Here is a 25,854-nt window from a genome sequence, read left to right as displayed (position 1 = left end):
CCCCCCGTCCTCGGCAGACTGTACAGCGTCCGTAGGCATGGTGTTTTACCGGCTTTACTGTACAAATATTACAAGGGCACTGCTGAGGTGTATTTAAACTTGCTGGGGGGGTATGGGAGTATGGTGGGGGTATGGGGGAATGGGGGGGGGGGGGCGTACCGTGCTGCTGCCTGCAGGCCTGCTGCTCTGTGTATCTGAACTGCCAGGGCTATGACACGGGAGGCCACAGCCCCATCTTTCAAACCGTGGGCTCTCATTGGCCGAGGCTTGTAACGAACACACACATCCAGCAGTCCTGGGAGGGAACAGGGAGACAGAAACCAGACGCGTCCAGTTACATAATAACCATAGCGTTACAAGCGAAGCAAAAAAAGCTTCCATGTGTGCTGTGACAAGACAGCCTTAACAACTGGGGATGTGTGCCTGCCTGTCTGTGTGTGTGTGTGTGTGTGTGTGTCTGAGAGATGAAAAACTGAAAAAAGACTAAGAACTGTTTGATTTTTCTTTTTCAGTTTGTCATGTCTTCTGTTTGTTTTGCTCTTGCCCTATTTGGAAGTGTATTGCTTTCATTACTTGCGTGCTTTAGCGATACAACGCCCAGTGAGTTTCACACGATAAAGGTAATCATATGCGTTTGAATTGCAAAGGAGGGAGGAAGAGAGAGAGAGTGAGAGAGTGAGAGACAAAGGGAGAGAGACAGAGAGGGGAAAGGGAGAGAGGGAGAGAGAGAGAGAGAGAGAGAGAGAGGGAGAGAGAGAGAGGAGGAGAGAGATAGAGAGGAGGTAGGGGGAAAGAGAGGAGGAGAGAGAGTGGGAGACAGAGAGATCGAGAGAGAGAAGGAGAGAGAGAGAGAGAGAGGAGGAGAGAGAGTGGGGGATAGAGAGATAGAGAGAGGAGGAGAGAGAGAGTGGGGGAGAGGGAGAGAGAGAGAGAGTGAGGGAGAGAGAGAAAGGGGGAGAGGGGGGGGGGATAAAGAAATACCTGAAGGCTGAGGGTGGTGCTCTGCAGTGCTCTGGGCCTGGGGCAGGAGGGGGAGGGAGAACACCTGGGGCCCGGTCGGTTCGTGAGTCTGCATGGTCACCATGGCGCACAGTTTGGACAGAGGAAGCAGCCCTTTGGCCACCAGCTGGTCTCTGACATTGGGGTAGTAATACCTGCCAGAGTTCATCAAACACCAAACGATTACTTATGTCTTTCTCTTAATACCAAATAAATTTATGCAGTTTAATAACAAAAAAACCACTGCTTTGCTAGCTCAACACTCACTGGAACCACACAGAGTTGCCTGTGTCCCTTGAATGAAAAGAAAAAGAATGAAAAACAGGCCAGCATACTGCTCTGTATCTGGTTCTCTACTGCCACCTGCTGGTTGAGTGAAGACCTGCGCGCTCACCTGCACCACACCTGGAAGGGGATGCCCCCACGGGCCGTGGGGCCCTGGCTGGAGCAGGAGCTGAGCAGCAGCCTCTGCACCGGGACGCCCGCGGGGGCCAGCAGGGCGTGGCTCTCGCTGTGCCCGAAAACCGGGTCGGGCACGCACAGCACCGTGCCCGTGCGGAACGGCCTCAGGCACACGCCTGCGGGAGGAGGGGAGTCAGAGAGCACCTCGAACCCCTGGCCCCGCCCACCCCGCTCACCATGCTATCCGCCACGCAGCTCAGAACAAGTGATTTATGCAACTCCGACCCTGACTGAACTTCTGATGAGCTTAGAGAGATGTTCAGCAAAGCAACTTCGACCAGCTTAAGTCAAGGGGTGGTAATTTACTTACTAAGTGCACACACTACCCATTTCTTTCATCTACATGCCCTCTCAGCCCGATTACTGATGGAAGTATTTTATATTTGTAAATTACAACACAGAGGCCTGTACTTGGCTAACTGCATTTCTCAGCATAGCACTTGTCTCCTCTCTCCAGATGACACCCTTTGAAAGGGGTTTCTGGGAAATGGAAGATGAAGCAGCGATAAGGAAGCAGAGTAATGGGGGAATGGCCTACTGCTCTCTATGGTGTGCGAGTCCAGGGCTCCGGCGGGGTCCTCCTCCTGCGTGGGAAAGGAGTATTGCACATAGCAGTCGGCCTCCCCCCACACGGTGGACTGCAGCGGCGCCAGACCCTTCACCCTCTCCACCGTCACCTCGAACACGTGCTCCAGCGTCGTCTCCTCCTGCTGCACGTTCACCTGGGGGAGGGGGGGCCACACAGCTTTACCGTCACCCGCGTCACACCCCGACACCTCCAGCAGAGGGCGCAGTGAGGGCCACGTACAGATAACCCCACTGAGCACTGTGCTTCTTCTGATTGTGACATCACAAGGAAAAACGCTGAGGAACTGAGGTCTCGAACTGGGAGTGTCTATAATATCGTAATTAGAAATATCACCTGTTTCATGCAGGCTTGATACTCTGTATTACAGCACACCGTTAACGAGCATTGATCTATTTAGTCCTGTTGTGAGCACAAGTACCACATTTCACTATATCTGGTGTAGCACAGTAGGCATGCCTGGCCCTGTATAAACCTGCTACGTGTTCTGAGCGTGATTAACCTTCGGCTCTATGTGCTGCCTCTGATCCAGGGAGTGGACTGGCCGTGGAGGGCGGGGCACTGAGCCAAGGTCTTCGTCCCTCATTCGCTGCAAGGACGCAATTTGCTCCGCCAGCCCCATGGCCAGCAGGACCCGAAGGTTGCCCCGGGCGCTGCCCGAAAACACGTCGACCACAGGCATGTAGCTGTCCACCGCCACCACGGGGAACTGCACCTGCAGCAGCAGCCGGGAGATCCTCGGGTCTCTGGAAAAGAGACGCAGGGGAAGAAGGAAAACAAACTATTTTAATCCCCCAGGTACTTAAAATAACAACTGCTGCCAGGTTTCTGAAGGCTCTTATGATTACTTCTTCAAAGACTGAAGTGTTCTTCAAATGCAGTCTTTTGAAGTCAGACCTGAGACGCTGTAAATGCACCTTACATTGGAATATGAGCAACATCGCCACCTCCTGGACCAGGGTAGAGAATACTGTTGCCCGAACCATTACTGAGTGTGAATGAAGGCATTTTACATTATACTTGTTTAGTTAACAACAGGGCTGCACAACCCTGTTCTAATTTGGCACACCTGATTCAACGAGATCTCTAGCTGTTGAATTAGATGCTCTGTTGGGATTGGAGTGGAAGATCACTAGATCACTTTTTTTCCTCCTTTTTGATTAACTTCTTGTCCAGCAGGGCTAATGTTTTCATGCTCGTGCGGCGTCTAGATTTCTACTAATGCTGTCCAGATGCAGTTCTAATTTTTACGAATAAAACAATACAGCAGAGAGGTGCTTCAGTCAGGAGTACAATAGGGGTGTCCCAGCCAGCAGCCGGGAGTCAGAGCCACCTGCTAACCAGCGCCCACGTGTTCGTGATACCTGGCCCTGCTGCAGGACCGCAGCGGCACCCTCACCTGAAGGACATGTAGAACTGCTGCAGGGGCATTTTGACCAGGCCGAGGAGCCGGTCCTGCCCCGAACTGCCCTTCTGCCCCGAACCGCCCTTCTGCCACACCTCAATCACCATCACGTTGTTCCTCATCCTCTCCAGCAGTCTGGGGGACAGGACGACCGGAGTCACCTGCATAACACACACACACACACACACACACACACGTTAAACCTACAGAACACGCACACACACACATTAAACCTACAGAACACACACACACACACATTAAACCTACAGAACACACACACACACACACATTAAACCTACAGAACACACACACACACACACACATTAAACCTACAGAACACACACACACACATTAAACCTACAGAACACACACACACACACACATTAAACCTACAGAACACACACACACACACATTAAACCTACAGAACACACACACACACACACATTAAACCTACAGAACACACACACACACACACACATTAAACCTACAGAACACACACACACACACACACATTAAACCTACAGAACACACACACACACATTAAACCTACAGAACACACACACACACACATTAAACCGGCAGAACACACACACACACACACACACACACACATACAGACACACATTAAACCTGCAGAACACACACACACACACATTAAACCCATCTCTCACTGAGATACAGAGCTGGCAGAACGAATGACTAATATCTCTCTCTCTCAGGTTGTTGTCACATATCCAGAGTGGACTGAAATTACTCAATTTTACGGTTACAGACTTAACGCTGACAGCCAGACATTCAGTGCTGGCTACTGAGATGTGGCCCCTTGGCTCTGTTACCTGGGTGAAGTTAAACACGGGATCGGTTTGGCCCCAGCAGACCGCTGATCTCGTGGTCTCGTCGGAGCCGAACATCTTGCAGTTGAGGTAGACGTTAGGGGGCGTGGGGCTGCAGTTAAAATCCTTCCCATCAGGCACCAGGAGCAAGGCGTGCAGCAGAACCCCTCCCTCCCCCTCAGCCTGCTGCTGCTGCTGATGAGGATGAGGATGAGGATGATGATGATGATGATGCTGCGTTCTGACTGGAGAGCTCAGGGGTACAGGCGTATGGGCGGGGACAGGGTGCCTCACCACCTGACTGTCCTGGACACCCCAAACTCCAGAAACGGGGGCCCCTCCCTCCCTCTCCATTCCTCCCGTAGGTACGGAAGGGGTCTCTTCCATGTCCCTGTCCCGGTCCCTGTCCAACCTCTGCGGCGGGGTGCTGATGATGTCATCAGTGGGCGTGGCCTTCCTCGGGGGGTTAGGGGCCGTGTTCGAGGGCTCAGCACAGCCCTGATCGCTGCCTTTCACTTTGGCCGGTGAGAAATCTTTGCTGACGGCCCCCAGCTCCACAGACACCTTTAAAGGGAGGAGAACGGCTTCCTCAGATGAATGCTGAAGCAGCACACAGCTCATGACATTCAGTCACGCCAAGAGCTGCTGGAGACTGCAAAAAGGCCTGCTGGAATAGCCCCTTTTTATTTGAAATTACACAGATTCAGATCCCAAAATTCACACACTGGAATTATTTGGATTTTTATACATGGTATTGATACGTTTTATACATTATATACAAGGCTTGATGTGTAACTCCATCACTCTTACCAGCCATTTTGGCAGGTCACCTTCCGGTAGCATTTTCAATTAAAAAATCATTGTAGTATACAAAATGCATCTGAAACAATTAAGTCAATTTGAAAATGCTGAGCGGTTAGTGAATTTGGAAAACCACTAGCCACAGTGGCTGGTAAGCCAAAAAGTGTCAAGCCCTGATTATATATCTATATACGCATTGGGTATATAAACCCAGTGCAGTTCAGGTCAGGGACAATTCAGTAGGAAACAGCAGAAATGTCAGCAGGATTATACAGGGCTAACACTGCTCCACACAGGTGCCCCTGAACCTCACCTTGAGTTTCCCCACTTCCTGTCCCTCTGTGGCCCCCTCCAGGCCCAGGACAGGCAGGGCCTTGGCCTGCTTCAGCTGCTCGCTGCTCAGGAGGGAGCGCAGGGGCAAGACAGCTCTGCCGAAGGGTACAGGCTGGAACAGGACAGAGGATAACCGCTCAGAGGTCAAACTGGGACAGAGGATAACCACTCAGCACAGAGGATAACCACTCAGAGGTCAAACGGGGACAGAGGATAACCACTCAGAGGTCAAACTGGGACAGTGGATAACCACTCAGAGGTCAAACAGGGACAGAGGATAACCACTCAGAGGTCAAACGGGGACAGTGGATAACCACTCAGAGGTCAAACAGGGACAGAGGATAACCACTCAGAGGTCAAACTGGGACAGTGGATAACCACTCAGAGGTCAAACGGGGACAGTGGATAACCACTCAGAGGTCAAACTGGGACAGTGGATAACCACTCAGAGGTCAAACGGGGACAGAGGATAACCACTCAGAGGTCAAACTGGGACAGTGGATAACCACTCAGAGGTCAAACTGGGACAGTGGATAACCACTCAGAGGTTTGTGAGGCGCACTTTACATTTTACTTCCTCCCCATAGATTTTTTATAAAGGCCACTCAGGTCACTCTGGACTGTACATACACATGAGTTTTGAAAATGGCTTATTTTTGGTTTCAGAACCGCACTTTTTAGATCAGATGAACTGTGTTTATTTACACACAACCCCCACCCTGCTTACTTTCTTCTGGAACCGTTCTCTGGAGTAGATCTTGAAGGTGAGATCTGTGCCCCACCAGTGTTTGACAGTGGCCTCGCTAAACTGAACTGGGAACACAGTCTGCTGCTGGAACTTCACCACTGCAATGAAAAAGAGCAAAAATTAACGTATGCGTGGGCTAACCTTTTTAAAAAATAAAAAATAAAAATTAATAAATTAGTTAATTGTATGCATGTGACAGGATGAGCAAAGGCCTACCTCCTCCTGCAACTTTACAGGAGGCAACTCGAGTCACTTCCGTTGCCATGGCTCCCTGTTTGGCATCACGTCTAGAAGGCGCCACAGGAAATAAATACTCCACAAAGTATGAGCTGAGGAAGAGAGGGAAAAAAACAGCAGGACAGCAGAGACGTTTTTTCATTAGAAATGTCTAGTAGCTAGGCTGGACGTTAGGAAAAGCTGTTAAGGCGGTAAACAGAATAACCTACGGCGAAGGAATATACAGAGAGCGGTGTGGACCGTACCATCTCCTGGGGGGGTGGGGGCGCGGTGGTTTGCCCCTGCCGGGGGTCTTGTGAGGCGTGGCGGGGGCGCTGTCAGCGGGGACCGCAAGGGAGCGGATGAGCACCCTGGCCAGATGCGTTCGGCGCAGTTCAGCGATGAGGTCCGAGCTCGGGTCCGGTAGTGCACCGCCCTCCTCTGGATTCTGCCTGGGGTCCTGTGAGCTCAGCCTGATCACAAGCAAAGCGAAACCGGCGCACGTATGACAAACGCTTCCGTGTCTCGGACCAGCGTCATAGTGCTCGAGTTCAGGAAGTGCAGTTCAGCTCAACTCCAGGCATGATTTGCATGACTTGTGACTTGGCGTGGGCTTGCCCACTTCTGACCTGGACTTAAAATTAAGTATTTCTCCAGCATTCTATTAACAATAACTGCATATAGGACTTTGAAGGTACTGAAAAGGAACGGCTGTTTTACTTCTTAGTCAGTATTTTAGTAAAACGTACTAAGTTCACGCAAGTTAAAAGAGGCTACTCGACACAGTTGACCTAGTCTGCTAGGTGGCTGACACAAAGGCTCATGATATTTTTTCATCTGCGGCTTTAATTTTTTTATCTTAAAAAAAAAAAAATCTAATCAATTTTATTTATTTATTACAGAGAACGGTCACAGACACTTTACGGAGTAACAGAAACCAGGCCTGAACCCCCAAAAAGCAAGCAGTAAGGTAAGACAAAATGCTTAAGGACAACTTACCTCATGCCAGAACATCTTGTTTCCTCCTCTTTCTCATTTTTTCCTGCACTCTGCCTCTTCTTCTGTTTCTTCTTCATGGGCAGACCATCATCTTCATCAGCGGTGCACTCACTCACGTTGCCATCAGACTTCTAAAAAATCAAAACAGATAAGCCAATTTCTTTTAGCAGATCCTAAACTATTTGAAAACGTGCGCCAACTCTTTAAGCTCGACGTCTACATAAACCAATAAGCCATGTTAGTATTGAATCAGGAGCATGCAGACTATCAACTTTACACTTCAAGTTTTATTATGAAAATCTGGATACTATTTAGTCTGGATTGTTGGTGAATGAGCAGCCTGCTCAGGCTATAATGGGTAAGGAGCTGGTCTTGTAACCTAAAGGTCACAGGTTCAATTCCCGGGCTGGACACTGCCGATGTACCCTTAAGCAAGCTACTAACCAGCATTGCTTCAGTACATATGCGGTAGTATAAATGGACGTAAATGCTATGTGAAAAAAGACGTGTAAGATAACAGCGTCTGCTAAATGGCTGTAATGTAATGTAATGCTGTAAAAGGGTATTATGGGACGTGTGTGGGAGTGCTCACGGCTGATGGGTAGAAGAGGGTCTCCAGCAGGCTCTCGTCATACAGCGGGTCGTTCAGCTCACTGTCCCCCAAAACACTGCTGCCCCCAGAGAGGAACTCCAGTGGGGAACTGTCCCGGTCCCATAAGGTCGACCCATCCACGCTGAAAATTACAAGCACCGAACATACGAACGGATTATCACTTTAACATAACAACTGAAACGCTAACCTGGGCTCAACTTGAAACGCTAACCTGGGCTCAACTTGAAACGCTAACCTGGGCTCAACTTGAAACGCTAACCTGGGCTCAACTTGAAACGCTAACCTGGGCTCAACCTGAAACGCTAACCTGGGCTCAACTGAAACGCTAACTTCAAACTAATCTTCTACATTACAATCGTTAAATATCTTCAGGCCGAGCATGTTCGGTACCGGTTAAAAGTGCTCATATGCCTTGCTATAAGACCTCTTCTTTAAACGTCAAAAATGTGGACAAATTACCAATTAAATTCTGAAAGAAAATCCAAACATTTTCACTTCAAGCGCAGAGGTTTTTAAAAAACGTGGAGCGGCTCACCTGCCCAGGAGCAGCTCCACCGCCCTGTTCTCCGTGTCGGGGAAGCAGTCCGTGTCCGGGGGCTCCGGGGAGCGCAGACCGCGGGTGGGGAAGACACTGGGCTCACTGTGAAGGAGATTCTCCAGCAACCTCCCGGATGAGGGCCTGGGCAGCCTGCAGGGACAAGAGGCACAACATTAAGAGGTACATCTTTGGTAGGGATTAATTAATCCACTGATTCATTATTAATCGCCTGGCTGAGTAAGCAAATGCAGGCATTGATTTTTAACGATAACAAACATTGCTCAATGACAGTAACTGGCGAGCTGGAGACCATGAAAGCCTGCAGAGTAAGAACACTGAGAGGTGTTAGGGTTGACGGTGTACACACAGCGATGGCAGTGTGGCGATGTTGTCTCTTGACACAGGTAACGGGATGTCCTTCAGAGCCAGGTCAGAATCCAGGTTGGACTTCAGAGCCGAAACCACCATAGCATTCCTGAGCTTGCTACCGCGGTCTAAGAGAACTGAGGAAAAAGGGAAGACTCCTTCAGGAACATATTTTTCAGAAATCACATGCATGAAAAGAAACTCTTTTCCTTAGCATAATTTGCTTGGTGCTTCTCTGCCCTGTAACCTGTTCAGGGTCTATAGACTATTGATTTATGAACCCCAGATTGGGTGGAGTGAACATGCATTATCGGTGACTTAATTGTGCTCATCGTAGTGTGTTATTATGGCAAACAACTTCTTTTGATTGGTTTACACAAGATTGATAATGCATTGTAGTTCCACCCATTATGAAGTTCATGAAGTATCACTTCTCCATGAATATGCTATATATAAACTGTGTAAAACAACTACTCCTGTTACATCAAGTTTTAATTACCACTAATATTATCTGTTTAAGCAACAGTATAGTGTTGTATAAATACAATCCATTATCGCCATGAACAATAGGGCCAAACCTGAAAGGATGTCCTTGGAGGTCTGACCGTCAGCCAGGATGTTGGCGGACTCTTGCTTTGACACCTGAGCTCTGTTCCTCAGTTCATCATCTTCATACTGAGAGACTGAAGGGTGCCCATTGCCTGTGAAGGCCACGGTCCTCAGGGCTGCAGAACTGGGCCCCTCCTGGCCGTTACTTGTCTCTTGGAAGTACAAGTGATCTTTCCCTCTGAAAATGTTAGCCACATGGTATCAATCAGAGAGAGCAGTTAATAATATGCTCTCTAGGGGCTCCTGGGTGGCTAATCCGGATAAGGCTCTGTTCTTGCTTTAGTAGCTTTAGCCAAATTGTGTCAGTGCAGACGGGCCGGATAGCTCTGCTGTGTGATGCATGTTAGGGTTAGAGAAGTATCAGTGGGCAGAGATTTGCATCTCATTGCTATCTAGCGACCTCCTGTGGTCGACTGGACACCTGCAAGTCCACTAGTTAGCTGCACAGGAAGTGTCTTACTGCAACACATCTCTGTGTGAGCCTGACTTGTGAGCTGTGGTGTGGTAAGTGGCACGTATCAGCTCATGCTTTGGAAGACAGCTCTCCCAAATCAGTAGTACACGGGCATTCCAAACCAGGGTGAAAAAAGGGGCTGCAATAAAAAAAACCCAAACACTCTTTCTCTAATTTGCATGGCATGCTCAGAAGCGCAAACAGGAACACATACACATACAACATTTCCTGACAGAAGAAGGCCAGGTTTGCAATTTTTTGCTATTTGCTACATATATTACTAAAACACCTTCTGCTGTCACTAATTAAGTTAAACCGTAAACACCACACAATGATCACCAAGAGAGGGACACCATTCCTAAGTACTGGCTGTGCGCTGATATTTTTCCAAAGCCTTGCATATAACTGAAGCACTTCCAGCACACAGAGAGCCTCGAAAGCGCTCTAAGCTACAGCTCCTCTGGGACGCGGCTGGAGGTCGCCCCCGCTACGAGGTGAGCGACACGACACAATTCACCGCAATTTCACTTTATTATTCCCCGCAGGGCAATTCAAATCCAGCCTTATAAAAAGCAGATAGCCAAGCGGCGACACGAAACACTAAAACGGCGGTGCGCCGGACAGGCTGATAAACGGTGAAACCGCGCGTGAGACCCCGCCGTACCTGGGTGTGTTGGCGGTGCTGCTGGCCGCCGAGTCTCGCCCGCTGTGGGCGGTCAGCGGGCGGGACAGAGACGGCACCACCAGCACGTCCTTGCGCGCGGCGGCGCTGGACAGGGGGCCCTGCGTGGGCATCGCTGTGTCCGCGCTGGCGTCCGCGGTGTGAACCGAACTGCAGCTGTCGTACGTTTCCATCAGGGGCTCCAGGGTGAGAGAGACCTGGGGCAGGAGGGCAACATTCCACCTCAGGACTGCAGAAAGATTACGTTCTTTCATATCTGGCATATCTCATCCTTTACAGACTTTAAACTAAGATTGCGTTTGTGTGACCCGGTGGACAGAGGTTACCCACCGTAAACGTACAAGTTGGAGGGAACCCAGAAGCTGAACGTTGTAATTATTATTATTATTACTTTTAATTGGGGGAATATATTAATGCATGCCAAATGGACATGGATATGAAGACAATATGGAAAATATGCAGCAAAAGCAATGACCAAAGCAGCTAGACCTGCATAACTGCGTGGGAGAAACAGTAGTGACATCTTATTTTCCTGTTTTGTGTTACAAATATGTATTTCAATCATACCTGTAACTCTCCCAGCTTTTCAGAGGTTGGGGACACCAATGTGAAGAATCCACTAATAGAGTGGGACAGAGAGAGTCGGGCAATTCCAGTAACCTGGACTCGACCAAATGGCAAATGGTCTGGGTTTGTCAAAACGTCCAACACCAAAACCCCCATATCTGTAAAAAGGCCAGATGAACACAAAACAAAAATCTCGATTTGACCTTATCACTACGATTCTACGCGAATCTGTCGGTATAAGGATGGAAAAAACTGCACGTGACAAAATTACCTGTCAGGTAAGAGGTGAACTGCTTCGGTCCGCAGCGGATGGCAAATCGGGCCGTTGTCTTGACTCCTCTCTGGTCCGCGGAAGACCCGTCCCGTGGACGGAAATGGGTTCCGCTGGACGACTCTCCCCACCATCGCAGCCTGACCAGAGGCGCCGCCGGTGGTTTGGGAATGGTCCACAGAACCTTGCCAACTGTCACTCTGAGAAAGCATCGCACCTGCCCTTCCACCAGAGGAGGCAGACTCGTAGACGGCGAAATGTCACTGGGGACTGAAACACGATTCGTGAGTTAGTCATCCGATTAATACCATTGTCCTCTACCCTGTATTGCAGTATTTCTTGTGACTATTAGAAGATAGTCAGCGGTTAACCGTAACAAGCAGTATTAATAAAGTTAAATGCACGGTAACTAGCCATATGTTAGAGGTAGTTAAATATGATGTCAGTTTAGTGGTCTTCGCAGGATTGCATAATTAACGTTAACGTTAACATTAACTTTAACGTGTGTTTTCCAGGGGGGAAATCTATGATATTTTCAATGTAACAGAAGTCAGCTAACAAACAAATGCTTGCTTGCGTTAAAGGCTAGGTTGCTAGTAAGTTATATTAACTGCTTAAATGCTTTAAATTCTGAAACATCTTAAATCATCGTATATAGTCATTCAGCTACCTTGTCTAGCTAACTGAACTTAAAAGGGGGTAGGTACAGTCAAATACTAGTGAAGAAATTGTTTTCTGACTATTATTAACAAGTTAGCAACCTAGCTATTTGCTGTAATCGTGTAGCAATTCAACAGGTGGGTGTTGGAACTGGTTTGCAAGCTAGTGTTAACGTTAATTGTTAACGTTTGCAGGCAGCGATGGGTTAACTATTATTCCGTTTTATATCAACAACACCCACAGTAGCATATTGGCTAGCAAGAGTGCTAGCAGTGAATCGCCAAGAATATCTTGCTAGCTAATTGATACCTTTCTTTTTCTTGTTCCCCACTTTGGTAGCCTTTGGTTTTTTATTCTTCATTTCGTCCGTGCACCCCTGACCTCCAAAAATCTGAATTTTTCAGTTGCATTTTAACGAAACCATGACCTGACAAATTGACATTGATTTTCGCTAAAACTGAGTACACAACCTGTCTCTGAGCAACAACAACGTTCACGACACTTAATTCTGTCCCGCCGTCAACCTATAACTGCCGCTGCTACGCATGGCATTATGGGATAGAGGAGGAATACCAGTAGAATAGTCAAAATAGCAAGTAGACTAGTTTATAGTGCCTTTTCAGGCATCTGTGGTGACAGCCTGCGCCCAAAGAGCTACTCGATGAAATTATATTGTACATGAGTGCTTCATATGGAACAAAATGTATATATTTTCTGTGAGCGTAACGGAGAGGAAACAGAGAAGCTAGGTTTCTGAACAGATTTTTTGTCTCAATGCATTATACCGTTTTTAATTAATGCAAATTCACTGTTTACTTTTAGCATTCTATGGTCGTGCACACAATTTGTCTGCTTGTATTCTTTTTCTGTGTAAGTGTAAAATAATGGGGCATATGTAAGAACACAAATAGTGATCATTATTTTGCATACACACACACGTTTCTCATTTACACACAATTTTAGAAATAGTTATTGGTATAAACTGTTTTGAAACGTTCGTACATAGTGCTGAACAACAAGCCTCGTGCAGTTCTGTGTCATACATATTCTTCAGGCTACCTCCCACCTGACAGTGAGTCGGGGGTGAGTTGGACACCTTTTCACGCAAGCCGAACGTGAATGACGTCATACCATACGACTGTGAAGGAGAACCCCCCCTCCCAGTGGATACCTGTGCTGATACCCCTGATCTATGGAATCAGGCGATTTAATAGATACACACGGACACACCGAGCAATACAAAAAATAATCATTTGTGCTATAAATAACGGCACTGCCACAGTTATGCGTGTTAACATGCAGTAGTGAAAGCGGTGCATTAATAAGGGTCATTTTGCAGCTGCTACTTTTGAGCGACGATTTGTTTTTTCTGTACAAAATTACAGCACTCTGATAATGTTTATTTATTTATTTTTTAAATCATTTAACGAGAAAAGCAGGTTAAGAGGACCGTGCCGAGTCATGAGGACACCAAATTGCACCAACTGCATTCATACAATGTCCCAAACAGATACGGAGTAAAATACATTAAATCATATGTGATGTCATTGCCTACAAGTTGCACCAAGCTTCAGAGAAAGTGACCCCCCAAAGTGTTCTCCTCTCAGTAAAAGCATTACGTCACCTTTTTCAAGTCGTCCCCGTTAAACATAACTGTCTACAAAGCATTCTGGTAACTGTAGTATATATAAAATCCCAGCATCTTTGTTTCTCCTTGGGTGTGTTTGATTAATAAATACAGTCCCCAGAATGCATCGGTGCAATATTTTAGCGTCGTGCGATGAGACCGTCCCCTGTATACGGAACATTTAATCTCAGTTGCAACTCGAACTGCGGAAGGTTTGGCTCGTGAAGACAAGAAATTCAGTGTTATCTTAGGATAAGATATAGGACATTAAATACCACGAATACCGTGTCTGCACAGCCGTAGACCGTAATTTAGCACAGCTAATGGAGAAGCAATTGCATTTGAATTTGCTATCATCCAGACCTCCAATGCCAGGAGGTGTGCAGTCTGGTTCTAAAATGAGAATGGGGTGAGTTACTAATGCGAGACAACGTGAATATATATATTCTAGCTAGCTAGTTCTTAAAACAACGAACTTTCCGGTAACTAGCTGGATAAGTCGGAGTAGTAGCGAGGTAGCTTGCTACCATTATCTTGAGTTGACGTAGATCGTGACAGTATTCAGTAGCAAACGAGCTTAGGTAAGGATAGCAAGCTAGTGAACATTTGAATTAAGAACCTATCGTGGGCGTTTATCTATTGTAACTTACTGCTACGGACTGATGAAATTGTCTTGTAGCCAGTTGTCCCATAGCCTTTAGCTAATGCTAGTTATTAGTACAAGTAAGTTACAGTCGTGCCTTGCACCATAACTTGTTAGCTGGCTAGCCAGATAAGCACTGTGTGTAGATAAGATGGTTTGCTACCACTTGCTAGTTAGCTAGACGTCTCATTATAACAAAACAGTACTATCCTGGCTAGTTTAGCATGGTAGCTATTGACTAGTCACCACCATGTAAATTAACAATATTGAATGACAACTTAAACTTGTTTGTAGTTAGCTAGTTAACTAGGAAAGTTTGCTTTTTATGTGCTTGCATTCATAACGCACAGACTTTAACCTGCTCTGACCATTACTTTTCATCGGTGCATTATTTAAATGACCAATGAAGGAACTTTAAATTGATTCAGAGGATGTATATGATTAAATTTTCGTAAACTCATTGACACATCGCACTTGGGAATCGCGTCTTGTCTTCTGCGACATCATTCGCAGCGAGGCATTAGGTTTGAGGCACTGGCCCCCCTTTCATAACATGTTTACACAGCTGTGACGTATTTTATTTCCAAGCTTCCATGATTACACAAAAAAAAAACATTGAATTCAACTTTGAAAACCTGCCGGTATTGTATCCAAAACATGAGATCAAGTCAGTCATTCATTGAAGTGCCACAGTCTTTGTAATAATAGTTTAATTTGCCTAATGATATATACCCCAGTACAGTATAAAATCGTCTCTTCCAGGTGTAGAATGTTCTCTCCACCTGATCATGGTTTTCACCTGTCTTGCAGACCTGGCAGAAAGCGGGACTTTTCACCCTTGCCATGGAGCCAGTACTTTGAAACAATGGAAGACGTTGAAGTGAAAAATGACAACAGCAAGGACATATCCTTTATCTTGTGAAACATAAGTGATTCCATTTCTTCCACCAGCCGCACTTCTGTTCAGGGTGTTGTGGTATCTGACCTGATGAAGCCCCCCTATCCCCCACTTTGCAGGACATATTGGTCCACACTTATTTACCTCCTAAAAAATTGTGGTTCAACAAACCAGTTGGCAACTTGTTTTGTGGTAACTTGCTGTTATGGCAAAATGTTCAAAACGGGAAGGTAGATAATTTAAGATAAACAAGCTTGCAAAAAGTGCAATACTTTCTTCCTTGTATATCACCTTGAAGGTCCATGTGGTTGTTTTTATGTGGGGGGGAGATCCAGGAGCAGGTTAATGGGTAGGCTAGGGGAACAATAAGCTGCCACCTGTACCCAACACTTTAAGTACCCCATGGCTGCTCACTGTGGGCAAGTGGGAAACGGGAGCCCATTCGCATTGAAAGCTATGGCTCTCGAGGTTATACCCATCCTTATACAGTGTGGTGATAGATTAATGAGACTCCATCAGATAGAGAAATGTTGGATAGTTACCCTGGTTTAAATGATGAAATTGATTATCTGCCATTGCTTTGACTTACATGTTTATGGAGGGGTGGGTTTCCTAGTGTGTCTTTTGCTACATGTATGCATTTTTGACGCAGATACAATTTTTTCATGGTATATTTTTATAGCTTGTTTTTGTCTGTGGGCCTGTGATATTCTCCTAATCTTGTATATTCTGTGGGTTCTCTATAGCTCCCTCTGTTGTATATTGTGTGCATTTACCAGTTAGATACGTGCTAGGTGTGGCTTGGCCTATTGTTTTTATGACCCTGATGAAAAGCTTGTGTCGATACGCCTCGGTGTTTTTTTTATTTTTTTTGCCTTGTTCTAGCTTATTCAATAAAGGTTTTTTTTTAAATGTATTTTTTCCCTCAGAGATAAAGTGCCTTTGCCTTTTTCCTTGGTGCACTTTTTTGAGCTTATTCGCTTGGTTTTTTCTCAAGGATTACTGTTTAATGTTGCCTACCTGTCTTTCCAACAAGCACCTGTCATTCCTAGATCCAAGCAATTCTTTTTTTTTTTTCAGTTGTCTGAATACTGATGTATGTTCTCCCATCTTCAAATGGAGGTTGAACCTCCTCGTGGGGTTTTGCCTGTTCACTTTTGAACGGGGAAAATCGTGTTTAGGGTCTGGTCTGGCTTGTAATTGAGGCAGTAAGTGGAGAAGTAAATGTTTTAATTTTCCAAGGAAAACCTTTTTCACCCTGTCACTCAACCTAGTTGTTGTACAGTCCATGAGTTCCCTCGTGCCTGAATCCAATAAATGATGAATTGCTTTTTAGTGAATAAATAATGCAACTGAAAAGATATTCTGTAGACAAGCCTCCCTTTTACATAAATTGAAACTGTCATCATTAAATCTCTATTGTCCTTTTTAAAAAAATAAAAATGTAGTCAAATGAATCATGTCAATAAGTGTATTGAGAACCAGCCCCCCCCCCCCCCCAAAAAAATAACAAATAAAATAAATGAATAAATAAATAAATACATTCTGTTGTGTTTGCAACCTTGACTTTTTCACACACATTCAGAATTTACAGCAGTGGATCCGACGGACCTGTTCTTCTCCTCTTACATGGAGGTGGTCACTCTGCTCTGTCATGGGCAGTTTTCACCGTGAGTTACCACATTTTAAAAAAATCATTTTCATGGATATGGATAGAAATAAGATCCATTTTCCATCAGGTTCCACAAAAACGTGAGACCTGATGCCAGCCTTTTCCAGGTTGTCCGATAGTCCCAAGAATTTCAGCCAGTGAATTCCACCCCTGTAGTACCTCAGATGGAGTTAGTAGCTCCTTTTAATATTCATTTCTATAAGCGGCATCTCTGGATATGGGAATATCATGATTATATTGGTTTTTAGAGCTGTGCTCTTTGTGAAATGAGCAGGATGTTGTTGTGGGGTGTGTGCAGGTAGCGTGCAGTTGGAAAGGCTCGGGAGCCGCTCTGCTGTAACAGGCAGGGGGAGGCTATTTCTGGACAGACAGCATGGGCCCACTGGAAAATGTGTCAGTGTAAGCACTGCCTCTTTAGCTGTGACTCTGTTAGGCACTGCCAGCTTACTCTGTGTGTGTTCGTGTGTGTGTGCGCGCGCATGTGTGTGCGTGTGTGTGTGTGTGTGTGCATGTGTGTGCACGTGTGTGTGGGTGTGTGTGTGTGTGTGCACGTGTGTGTGTGTGTGTGTGTGTGCGCGCGTGTATTTCTGCACGTTTGTACAAATAAACATTTGGTATCTCCAGACCTCATACCATTACTGCACCTTATTCATTGGTGGTACTGGATGCGATAAAAATAAAGAAAATTCTGAATTTGGCATATGCAGCATTTTAGAAATAGTCATTGGTGTAAACATTTTTTTGAAACGTTTGTACATGGTGCTGAACAACAAGCCTCGAGCAGTTCCGTTTCATACATATTCTCTAATGCTGTGCGATACTGTAATGGAGAAAGTGCATCGGTATGTGGTGCTCTTGTGAAACGGCTCACTGTCAGTGTGATTGACAGGCTCTTTGTAAAGTTTGCACTGTGTGAGCCGGTGTAGCGGGCCCAGAAGGATACAAAGACAGTGTTTCACACCTCAGTGTTGTGTCTTCACAGGCAGTGATCTGCAGCCGGATAAACTGCAGGGTGGTGGCGCTGGACCTCAGGGGACACGGTGAGAGACTTCCTCTTCCTTGCCCCTACCTTCAGCGTTGACCCAGAGATGACCCCTGGGAGCTGTGTGCTGATTGGACAGCGCAGAAGCCTCTTACACTGCGGCCAGTTTTGTGGTGTTGGGGTTTCTCAACCCCAGCTGGAATGGCAGTATCAGTACAGAGCACTATTGGGATAGATTAAATTAATACAGTACATCTATAACTTCTTCTCTCATCCAATGTGTTATTTCTCTTGGGGGCTTTCTCAGCTTCATTTATAATAATAGTGTCAGCATAAGGAGCTATAGGGTGAGATTTGTATATATAACGTTTTTCTCACCTAATAATGTATTTGCTTGTATGCAAAAACATCCATAATGGTGCAGCACAGTTCATTTTGAGATACCAAAACCTTTTTTGTGCATTTGTTGTAGCATATGCTGTATTTGGAGTTTATTGCAATGTCAAGGTTTAACTTAGAGTTTTGTGGATTGATTGAATTTGCCGCCGCAGAATAACTGAAATTGGTGACCTGGTGAAATCAAAATAATTTTGTATGTCATACATAAAAAAAACCAAAGAAACTTTTAATTATCATATTAAATAATTACGATATTAAGGCTATTTTAAGCAGTTGAGTTTTAAATGAGTTTATATTCTGAAAGAAACATAGTTTTCATACTTCCCTCTACAGGGAATATTTAGCGACCATGGTCTTTACATAATTAGCATGGTATTTAGATTTTAACCAATCAGCAATGCAGCCCATTTAGTATGCCACCAATCAGAACAAACCCATTGTCAGACATCCAGCACTCCTGTTTAGAAATGACAAATTTGATTTAAAAAGACCATTTTTAAAATTTCCCTATTTATAATTTTTTGACAAAGTCAGTGTATGCAATTATCTTGTAACTTAATGAACACTTAAAATGCAAGGGTAACAATGACTGCATCTATTGATTACAAATTGTTTTTTAGGTGACACAAAAGTTAAGAATTGTGAAGACCTTTCAGCAGAGACAATGGCCACGTAAGTTGAAAATGTATTTTTTTTGTTTTGGGACAATTACTTTGTATTGGACAGGGAGAGTAGGAAAACAGACAGCTAAATCAAGTGTTGGCGTCAGCTGTTATGTTAACATTTAGCATATTTCTGTTAAAACTGCGGCTTTGACTGAGAAATTTATGGTGTTCTCAGTGACTTGCTCGCACACTGTAAGCTGCGAAGCTGCCAGCGGAGCCATCTGCTAGCTGTGCGCCATGGTGGCGAAATGATCCTGTTCCTGATTGGTTTGAACACCGAGTCATGCAACCAAAAATAGCCTTGTTTACACCCAAAACCCAGAAGTATGGCAACAGGGCAACACTGCAGTCGAGCAAAGCGGTGACAACTGTTTCGTAGTCCGTGTTTTTTCTTTGATCGGATCATTTGTGGCAGTTATTTGATTAACTGCCTCACTGTTGTAACAGCACTGGTGTGGATTTACTCTTCTAGGGATGTTGGGAAGGTGGTTGAAGCTCTTTACGGTGAAAATGCTCCGCCAATTGTGATGATTGGCCACAGCATGGGCGGGGCAATAGCAGTCCACGCTGCCGCAGCCAATCACGTGCCATCTTTGCTGGGACTTGGTGTGATTGATGTGGTGGAAGGTAATATCAATTTCTGAACTACGAGTAGAAGAACTTGTATTGGGGTTCATGTATTTGTCAGAATTTATTTATTTTTTTTACTCTTCAAACATGTACCAAACATTGTTTTGTCATCAGTCAACTTTATGGTATTTTAAAGCATTGTTTGAAATCTCTGAAACATAAATTGTCATGAAATGGCATAAAAGCAGTCCTTGCCATGCACACTCTTGTCCCCCCTGTAGATTAATTTGTTTAGTCAAACTGATGTCAAGGCACTTTTGAATTTATTTTCCAGGGACTGCAATGGACGCTTTGAACAGCATGCAGAATTTCTTGCGGAGTCGACCGAAAACCTTCAAGTCAGTGGAGAATGCTATAGAGTGGAGGTGAGACGGGAGCAGATTCTATTTTTTCTCAAAGCTGATTGGCTTGTGCCCTTTCATGCAGCAAAGGCATGTCTCTATCGCTGACATCAGAGTGTATTTTGGCAGTACGCAGGCCTGGACCTGCTTTTTAAACTAGGGAGTCGCCCATGGTAAAACGTGCACTGCCTGCTCCATGTACGTGTTCTTTCAAAACTATTCAGCTTACGACTGTGTGAGAAGACAGTTTCCAAGATGTCTGTCATGACCATTGTTATGTGTTTTTGTTTTTTTCTGGTAGTGTCAAAAGTGGACAGATCAGAAACGTTGAGTCCGCGCGTGTCTCCATGGTTGGCCAGGTGAAAAAGTAAGTCTGCGATTCCGACAGGCGCGAGCACCATTTGACCAGTGACTCGGCTTCCCAAACACTCTGTGACTCAAACCCCTGACCCCTCTCTGTACAGGTGTGAGGAACCTTTGAGCAGCCCTGGAATATCAAAGTGCATTGGGGAAGGGATCATTGAGGAAGAGGAGGAGGAGGAGGAAGAAGAGGGGGAGTCCAATCACAAAAGAAAAAAAGAGGATGATGTCGAGGTAGCGATTGCGTCTATACAGCACACGTATAATTATTTATAGTTTTTTTTTTAACTCCACGCTAAAGCAAGGAAATGCTAACTGGAAGCAGAGTCTGTGATTTCTGAACCGCTCGTCTGTTCCACAAGCCTTTCTGGTCAGGTGATTTGGGATGTCTGGTCATGTGATTCAGGACAGGGCCGGTGACTCCTCCTCTGTCCCTCAGGTTAAAAAGGAGAGCCTGTTCACCTGGAGGATCGAGCTGGCCAAGACGGAGAAGTACTGGGACGGCTGGTTCAGGGGGCTCTCGGCCCTGTTCCTCAGCTGCTCCGTCCCCAAACTGCTCCTGCTGGCAGGTGAGAGAGGGAGAGGGCGGAACCAGGGTGTGGAGGGGTGGTGTGGTTAGGGCGCCATCTACAAGCAGAAATGGAGCGGTTTAGCTGGTTTGCACAGCTGTTGACAATGTTCATGATTGCTAACCGGCTAATCATGAACATTGTATCGCTATTAATTATTGTATTGGTGAAATGGAAAGGACAGATAAATTATTAGAAGTTAATCTTTGATAGTGGATTGAAATGAGCAAGGCTTTAACTCACCTTTTTGTTGCAGGTGTTGACAGACTGGATAAAGAGCTCACAATTGGACAGATGCAAGGTAAGCAAGAAATCAGAGATCCCTTTCGTCTCTGTGTTTCTTTGATCGGCAGCGTCAGCGCACAACGGCCGTTTCGTTGGTTTTCTGGGTAGTGACGTGTTTGTGTGATGTCATATCCTGAACTTGCCAGTCGTGATTGTGTCCAGAAGCACCGCCGGGCCACGCATCATTGGCCGTAGGGTTGCCTAGAGAGTGATGGGTGGGGCAGTCTGACCCCATCTGACCCCGTCGTCATTTTCGTCTGTTGTGTCAATTGCAGTTAGTCGGCGTCAGTTGCTTATGAGATGCTCTCCTCCAACATGGCCGCTCAGCTGATCCACTGTGAAGTGAAACAAAATGGCGGCTGACGGAAAGTGCTTCACACAATGAGTGCCCTTCCGCACTATTCCTAATGAACTGAGGCTGCTGTAGCAATGAGATGTGGCTATTAATGTAACTGGACGTTCCAAAGTTTGGGAGGAAAGGGATAAAAATCAGAGCATGAAAACTGGTTAAAATAAATTATGAAACAGATTCTGAATGTCATTGGCAGTTGTGTGTGGCATATCTGCAGTAGTGCCATGTTTACACTGTTGTTCCTTGCAGGGAAGTTCCAGATGCAGGTCCTCCCGCAGTGTGGCCACGCAGTGCACGAAGACGCGCCGGAAAAAGTGAGTGTGAGCGTGTGTGTGTGAGTGTGTGTGTGACCGCGTGTGTGTGAGCACGTGTGTGTGAGCATGTGTGTGTGAGTGCGTGTGTGTCAGCGCGTGTGTGAGTGCCTGTGACCGTGTGTGTGAGTGAGTGTGTGTGTGACCGCGTGTGTGTGAGCACGTGTGTGTGAGCGTGTGTGTGAGTGCGTGTGTGTCAGCGCGTGTGTGAGTGCCTGTGACCGTGTGTGTGTGACCGTGTGTGTGAGTGCGTGTGTGTCAGCGCATGTGTGAGTGCCTGTGACCGTGTGTGTGTGACCGCGTGTGTGTGAGTGCGTGTGTGTGAGCGTGTGTGTGACCGCGTGTGTGTGTGAGCGTGTGTGTGAGTGCGTGTGACGGGCCGTCTTTGTGCAGGAAGTAGTCGTGTCTGAATCCAGGGTGGCAGTGTAGTGTAATGGGTTCAATCCCACAGTAGGGCACTGCCGTTGTACCCTTGAGCAAGGTACTTAACCTGCATTGCTTCAGTATATATCCATCTGTATAACTGGATACAGTGTAAATGCTGTGTAAAAAAAAAAAAGTTGTGGAAGTCGTCCTGGATAAGAGCATCTGCTAAATGCCTGTAATGTAACGTAATGTAATGAGCTCAGCGTCTTGTTCCTGCTCTCCACAGGTAGCAGAGGCCATCGCCACCTTCATGGTCCGTCACAAGTTCACAGAAGCGAAAGAGGGCTTCCAGTGGTGAGAGCCACCGTCTTCCCGTCTCTGTTTGTTTGAACGCTCCGGGTCCGGCTGAATCAGGCTAAATGCCGAATTAAAACGGAATAAGAACACATGTCGCTGTTTATATAGCGCTTTTTACAGAGACATTGTAGCAAAGGCGCTTTACACAGGATGCGGAACGGAAAAGTGGGCAAAAACCAGGCCTGAAACCCCAAAAAGCGAGCAATCGAGGTAAAAAAAAAAAAAAAAAAGACTCCCCAGTAGGGTGTAAAACACTGAAATGGTGGTGAGGAAAATAACTCTCTGATGGGGAGAAATCTGTGGAGGAATCTGGCTGCAGACGGGGAGCCCATCCTCCAGAGCTGGCCAGCCTGGTGTGATAGTAAAAATAGAATGAAATGAGTGAGTGACTCAGAGAAATAGGACAGTTTATGCATTCATAATGACATGGCAGATTTTTTCTTTTGACAGTGTCCTTGTTGATAGGTTCCATTTTAATCTTACCTGCCAACCGGTGCAGAATTGTAAAGTAGATGAAGGAACTTGCACTGCACGGACTGCATGAATGATGCAGCTAATGATAGTGGTAATACAGGTCTGCATTTACAGTGTATAGCGCCTAAAACAACGTTGGAGTGAAGGTGAGAAACTCACCTCTACCAGCACCAATGTGTATAGCACCCACTTGGGTGGTGCACGGCAGCCATTTTGCACTAGAACATTCGCCACACGTCAGCCGAGTCAGAGGTGGATGGAATTATTTAGCCGGTTGAGTTTGAGGGGGGGTGATGATGATTAGATTGGTGGAATGACCAGTTGGTTTGAGTTGGGAATTTGGCCAGACCAGCTTTGTTCGTGTTTGTCTGTTGCAGCGTCTTCCCAGCTTGCTAATAGGCCCCCGAGCTCCCTGTGTGTAAATAAGCAGTACCAGACGCCACTGTGACGTCCCGTCGCCCTGTCTCCATCTCGCGGAAGAGCTCGGACCCTGGGGCTGCCGTCGCACGCCTCTTTGCCTGACGGATGGACATTGCTGACAACTCGGTTACAAGACATGCTTTGCTCTTCAATTCTTCAACTTAGAGGATTTTGGTTTTTCTTTTTCTTTTCTTTTTTGTTAGTGTTGTTATTATTACGCATAATAACATTATTGTTGGTGTTGTGACGAGAGACCTTTGCGATGCCGTTACCTTGCGGAAGGTTTTGCCTTTTTGAGTTTTTCTTTTTTTCCCCCAGCTTTTTTCACACAGCTCTCCTTTTTCGCAGTTTTATTTTGCGGTTTTTCTTGTGACGCCTTGCCCGTTTCCGATTGGTTCTGAGCGACAGCAGTGTGCCGTGCCCGACGTGTCTCTCGTGGTTGGCTTTTAAGAATGACGATGAAAAATAAACATGAAATCAGCCGTGTAAAAATGCAGTCATCCGCTTACAGCCTGCCTCTGAGCCACCGGTGTCTTCAGTGTTTGTTGCTGTAGTATTATGGGTAGTGAAGTCTTTTGCAGTTGCAGACGTGTCACCAGCAGAGGGCAGCAGTGCTCTTTACTGACGGTTTTCCTTTGATTATGGGTTACTGCGCGAGAAATTTCATAAAGTGCGGTGAATTTTATTTCACTGTATAAGTTTTTTTTAATTTTATTTCTTTATGTTGATTATGAGAGTTTATTGATTTATTGGCCAATGACCATCCCCTTGATGCTTTTGAATGACAAATATAATTATGGTTATTAAAAATAATTTAACCCTGAACGAAACCCTTCACAGTCTCATTTTCGTTCACATTTAATTTTAATCGTATGACATGAGTTTGAATTGCATCTCTCACCCTATGAACGAAGTGCATTCAGTCCACCGTGTGGCCACAATGTTCTCCTTTAACCATGTATTTTGGTGATATTATTTTTCTTTGTTATGAGCTGGGTATAGGTGTGGCTGAAATATCATATTATATGATATTTTTCATGTTATTGACAGTTTGGCTGTATTTGGCAGTATTTGGTTTGTCCAAAAATTACATGAGAAGAAAAGTGAAATGTAATGTACCTTTTGAAAAAAAGATCAATCAAAATGCCGCAATAATCAATTTCACTTTTTTTTTTTTTTTTTTTTTTTAGAACATGAAAACTGAACAGTGTGAAATATTGAACATTCAAATTGGATAGCCTTGCAAACATAAAAAAAGCCCTAATGTGCAATCTGGGTGTGACATTGATGAGACGATTTCTAAAACTCTGGCAAGACATTTTTAAAAAATGGGCCATTATCCAGGTTCACTGTCGCGTCGTGTCACGTGGCGCTGCACACTCCACATTTTTAAGGCCCGGGCTGATCTTGATGAGCCGCTGTTTGCTTCAACGTGACAACCGTGCGTTTGGAAAATCTCCAGCGCGCATCTCCACACGGTTCTGCTGTTTTTACGAGCGTGAATGAAAGCCCGCTGGTCAGAATGTGCCCACCGCGTGCGGTGAACTCTGACCTCAATGAGCGAACGGGTGTGGGAACTCGCCCGCGCTTAGCAACAGGGCCTTCTGTGGTTAAGTTTGTTGTGGTGATCGGAATCGAACGCGGAGCGCCCTCGGGGAAGCCTGTGGAATCCCTGCGGCGCGAAGCGAAGAGGCGTGACCTTTGACCTCCGGGCAATTACAAGTTCCTGTGTCACTCGGCAGTCTGGTGCTAAAGCTAGGCCCCCCTGTCCTCAGCAGGTTGTCCGGTATGCCATCTCGCTCTTTGTTGCTTTTGTGAACCCAGGAATCGGTGTGCAAATTAATAACTGCCTTCATTTCTTTTGTTGATGCCTTCTCCCCAACCAGTGCAGTGGAATAGCTTCAGTTTATGAGAATGAATGTGGAGAAAAAAGGCGTGACCTTTGCAGAGACGGATGTCGGATATGGTAACTGGCTTAATGTAAACTCATCACAGCCTTCTAACAAAGTCTGCAAGCTGACTAGTTTTCCCACCTGTGGACTTGTACAGTGAGTTCATAAAGGAAATGATTGCCCCTTCCAGAGAACTGACTCCAGCATCAATCTGCACGTTTGCCCACATAACAGATATTTCAGTTATGAGGTCACTAATGTGCACTCATTGAACTTCCCTGTTTCCATAGAAACGCGCGCACGGTTCATGAGGCTGCCTTTTTCCGTGGCCTGGGTTTTTTTTTCGATCTCTGCCAGTCCCGGCCAGCTTGTGTGTAATCACATTGCTCTGCATGGATGCAATCAGGCAACTGCTAATACTGTAACGATGAAATGTGCAGCAGGGACTGCCCCTGGAACTCCGGAACT

At 45.8% G+C, this 25,854-nt stretch overlaps 2 protein-coding genes across 2 annotated transcripts in view; one reads left to right on the top strand and one right to left on the bottom strand.

Moving 5' to 3' along the window:
* Positions 1 to 12,679, bottom strand: part of c2cd3 (C2 domain containing 3 centriole elongation regulator) — a 30,286-nt gene extending 17,607 nt beyond the window's left edge. The window contains exons 1-20 of the mRNA XM_035384334.1: positions 12,453 to 12,679; positions 11,484 to 11,753; positions 11,213 to 11,370; positions 10,628 to 10,842; positions 9,479 to 9,687; positions 8,902 to 9,037; positions 8,532 to 8,684; positions 7,976 to 8,117; positions 7,384 to 7,514; positions 6,651 to 6,857; positions 6,385 to 6,497; positions 6,148 to 6,266; positions 5,401 to 5,532; positions 4,290 to 4,850; positions 3,447 to 3,613; positions 2,550 to 2,793; positions 2,000 to 2,183; positions 1,394 to 1,577; positions 982 to 1,154; positions 160 to 295 (exon numbers count right to left, since the gene is read on the bottom strand). Coding sequence (XP_035240225.1) covers positions 160 to 295; positions 982 to 1,154; positions 1,394 to 1,577; positions 2,000 to 2,183; positions 2,550 to 2,793; positions 3,447 to 3,613; positions 4,290 to 4,850; positions 5,401 to 5,532; positions 6,148 to 6,266; positions 6,385 to 6,497; positions 6,651 to 6,857; positions 7,384 to 7,514; positions 7,976 to 8,117; positions 8,532 to 8,684; positions 8,902 to 9,037; positions 9,479 to 9,687; positions 10,628 to 10,842; positions 11,213 to 11,370; positions 11,484 to 11,753; positions 12,453 to 12,504 — 3,686 coding nt within the window. The 5' untranslated portion in view covers positions 12,505 to 12,679. The remainder of the gene's footprint in view (positions 1 to 159; positions 296 to 981; positions 1,155 to 1,393; positions 1,578 to 1,999; positions 2,184 to 2,549; positions 2,794 to 3,446; positions 3,614 to 4,289; positions 4,851 to 5,400; positions 5,533 to 6,147; positions 6,267 to 6,384; positions 6,498 to 6,650; positions 6,858 to 7,383; positions 7,515 to 7,975; positions 8,118 to 8,531; positions 8,685 to 8,901; positions 9,038 to 9,478; positions 9,688 to 10,627; positions 10,843 to 11,212; positions 11,371 to 11,483; positions 11,754 to 12,452) is intronic.
* A 1,234-nt stretch (positions 12,680 to 13,913) lies between these two features.
* ppme1 (protein phosphatase methylesterase 1) lies at positions 13,914 to 24,319 on the top strand. Its single transcript, XM_035386345.1, has 14 exons — positions 13,914 to 14,179; positions 15,224 to 15,317; positions 16,889 to 16,981; positions 17,966 to 18,023; positions 18,985 to 19,036; positions 19,502 to 19,656; positions 19,934 to 20,024; positions 20,302 to 20,367; positions 20,465 to 20,594; positions 20,800 to 20,929; positions 21,186 to 21,230; positions 21,816 to 21,880; positions 22,530 to 22,597; positions 23,452 to 24,319. The coding sequence occupies exons 1-14, from the start codon at positions 14,094 to 14,096 to the stop codon at positions 23,468 to 23,470; spliced, it is 1,152 nt and encodes a 383-aa protein (XP_035242236.1). The 5' UTR covers positions 13,914 to 14,093; the 3' UTR covers positions 23,471 to 24,319.
* The last annotated feature ends 1,535 nt before the right edge of the window (positions 24,320 to 25,854 follow it).

This window comes from Anguilla anguilla, chromosome 12 (assembly GCF_013347855.1).
Source record: "Anguilla anguilla isolate fAngAng1 chromosome 12, fAngAng1.pri, whole genome shotgun sequence".
NCBI classification, from domain to species: domain Eukaryota; kingdom Metazoa; phylum Chordata; class Actinopteri; order Anguilliformes; family Anguillidae; genus Anguilla; species Anguilla anguilla.
This window is presented reverse-complemented; position numbering and strand designations above follow the sequence as displayed.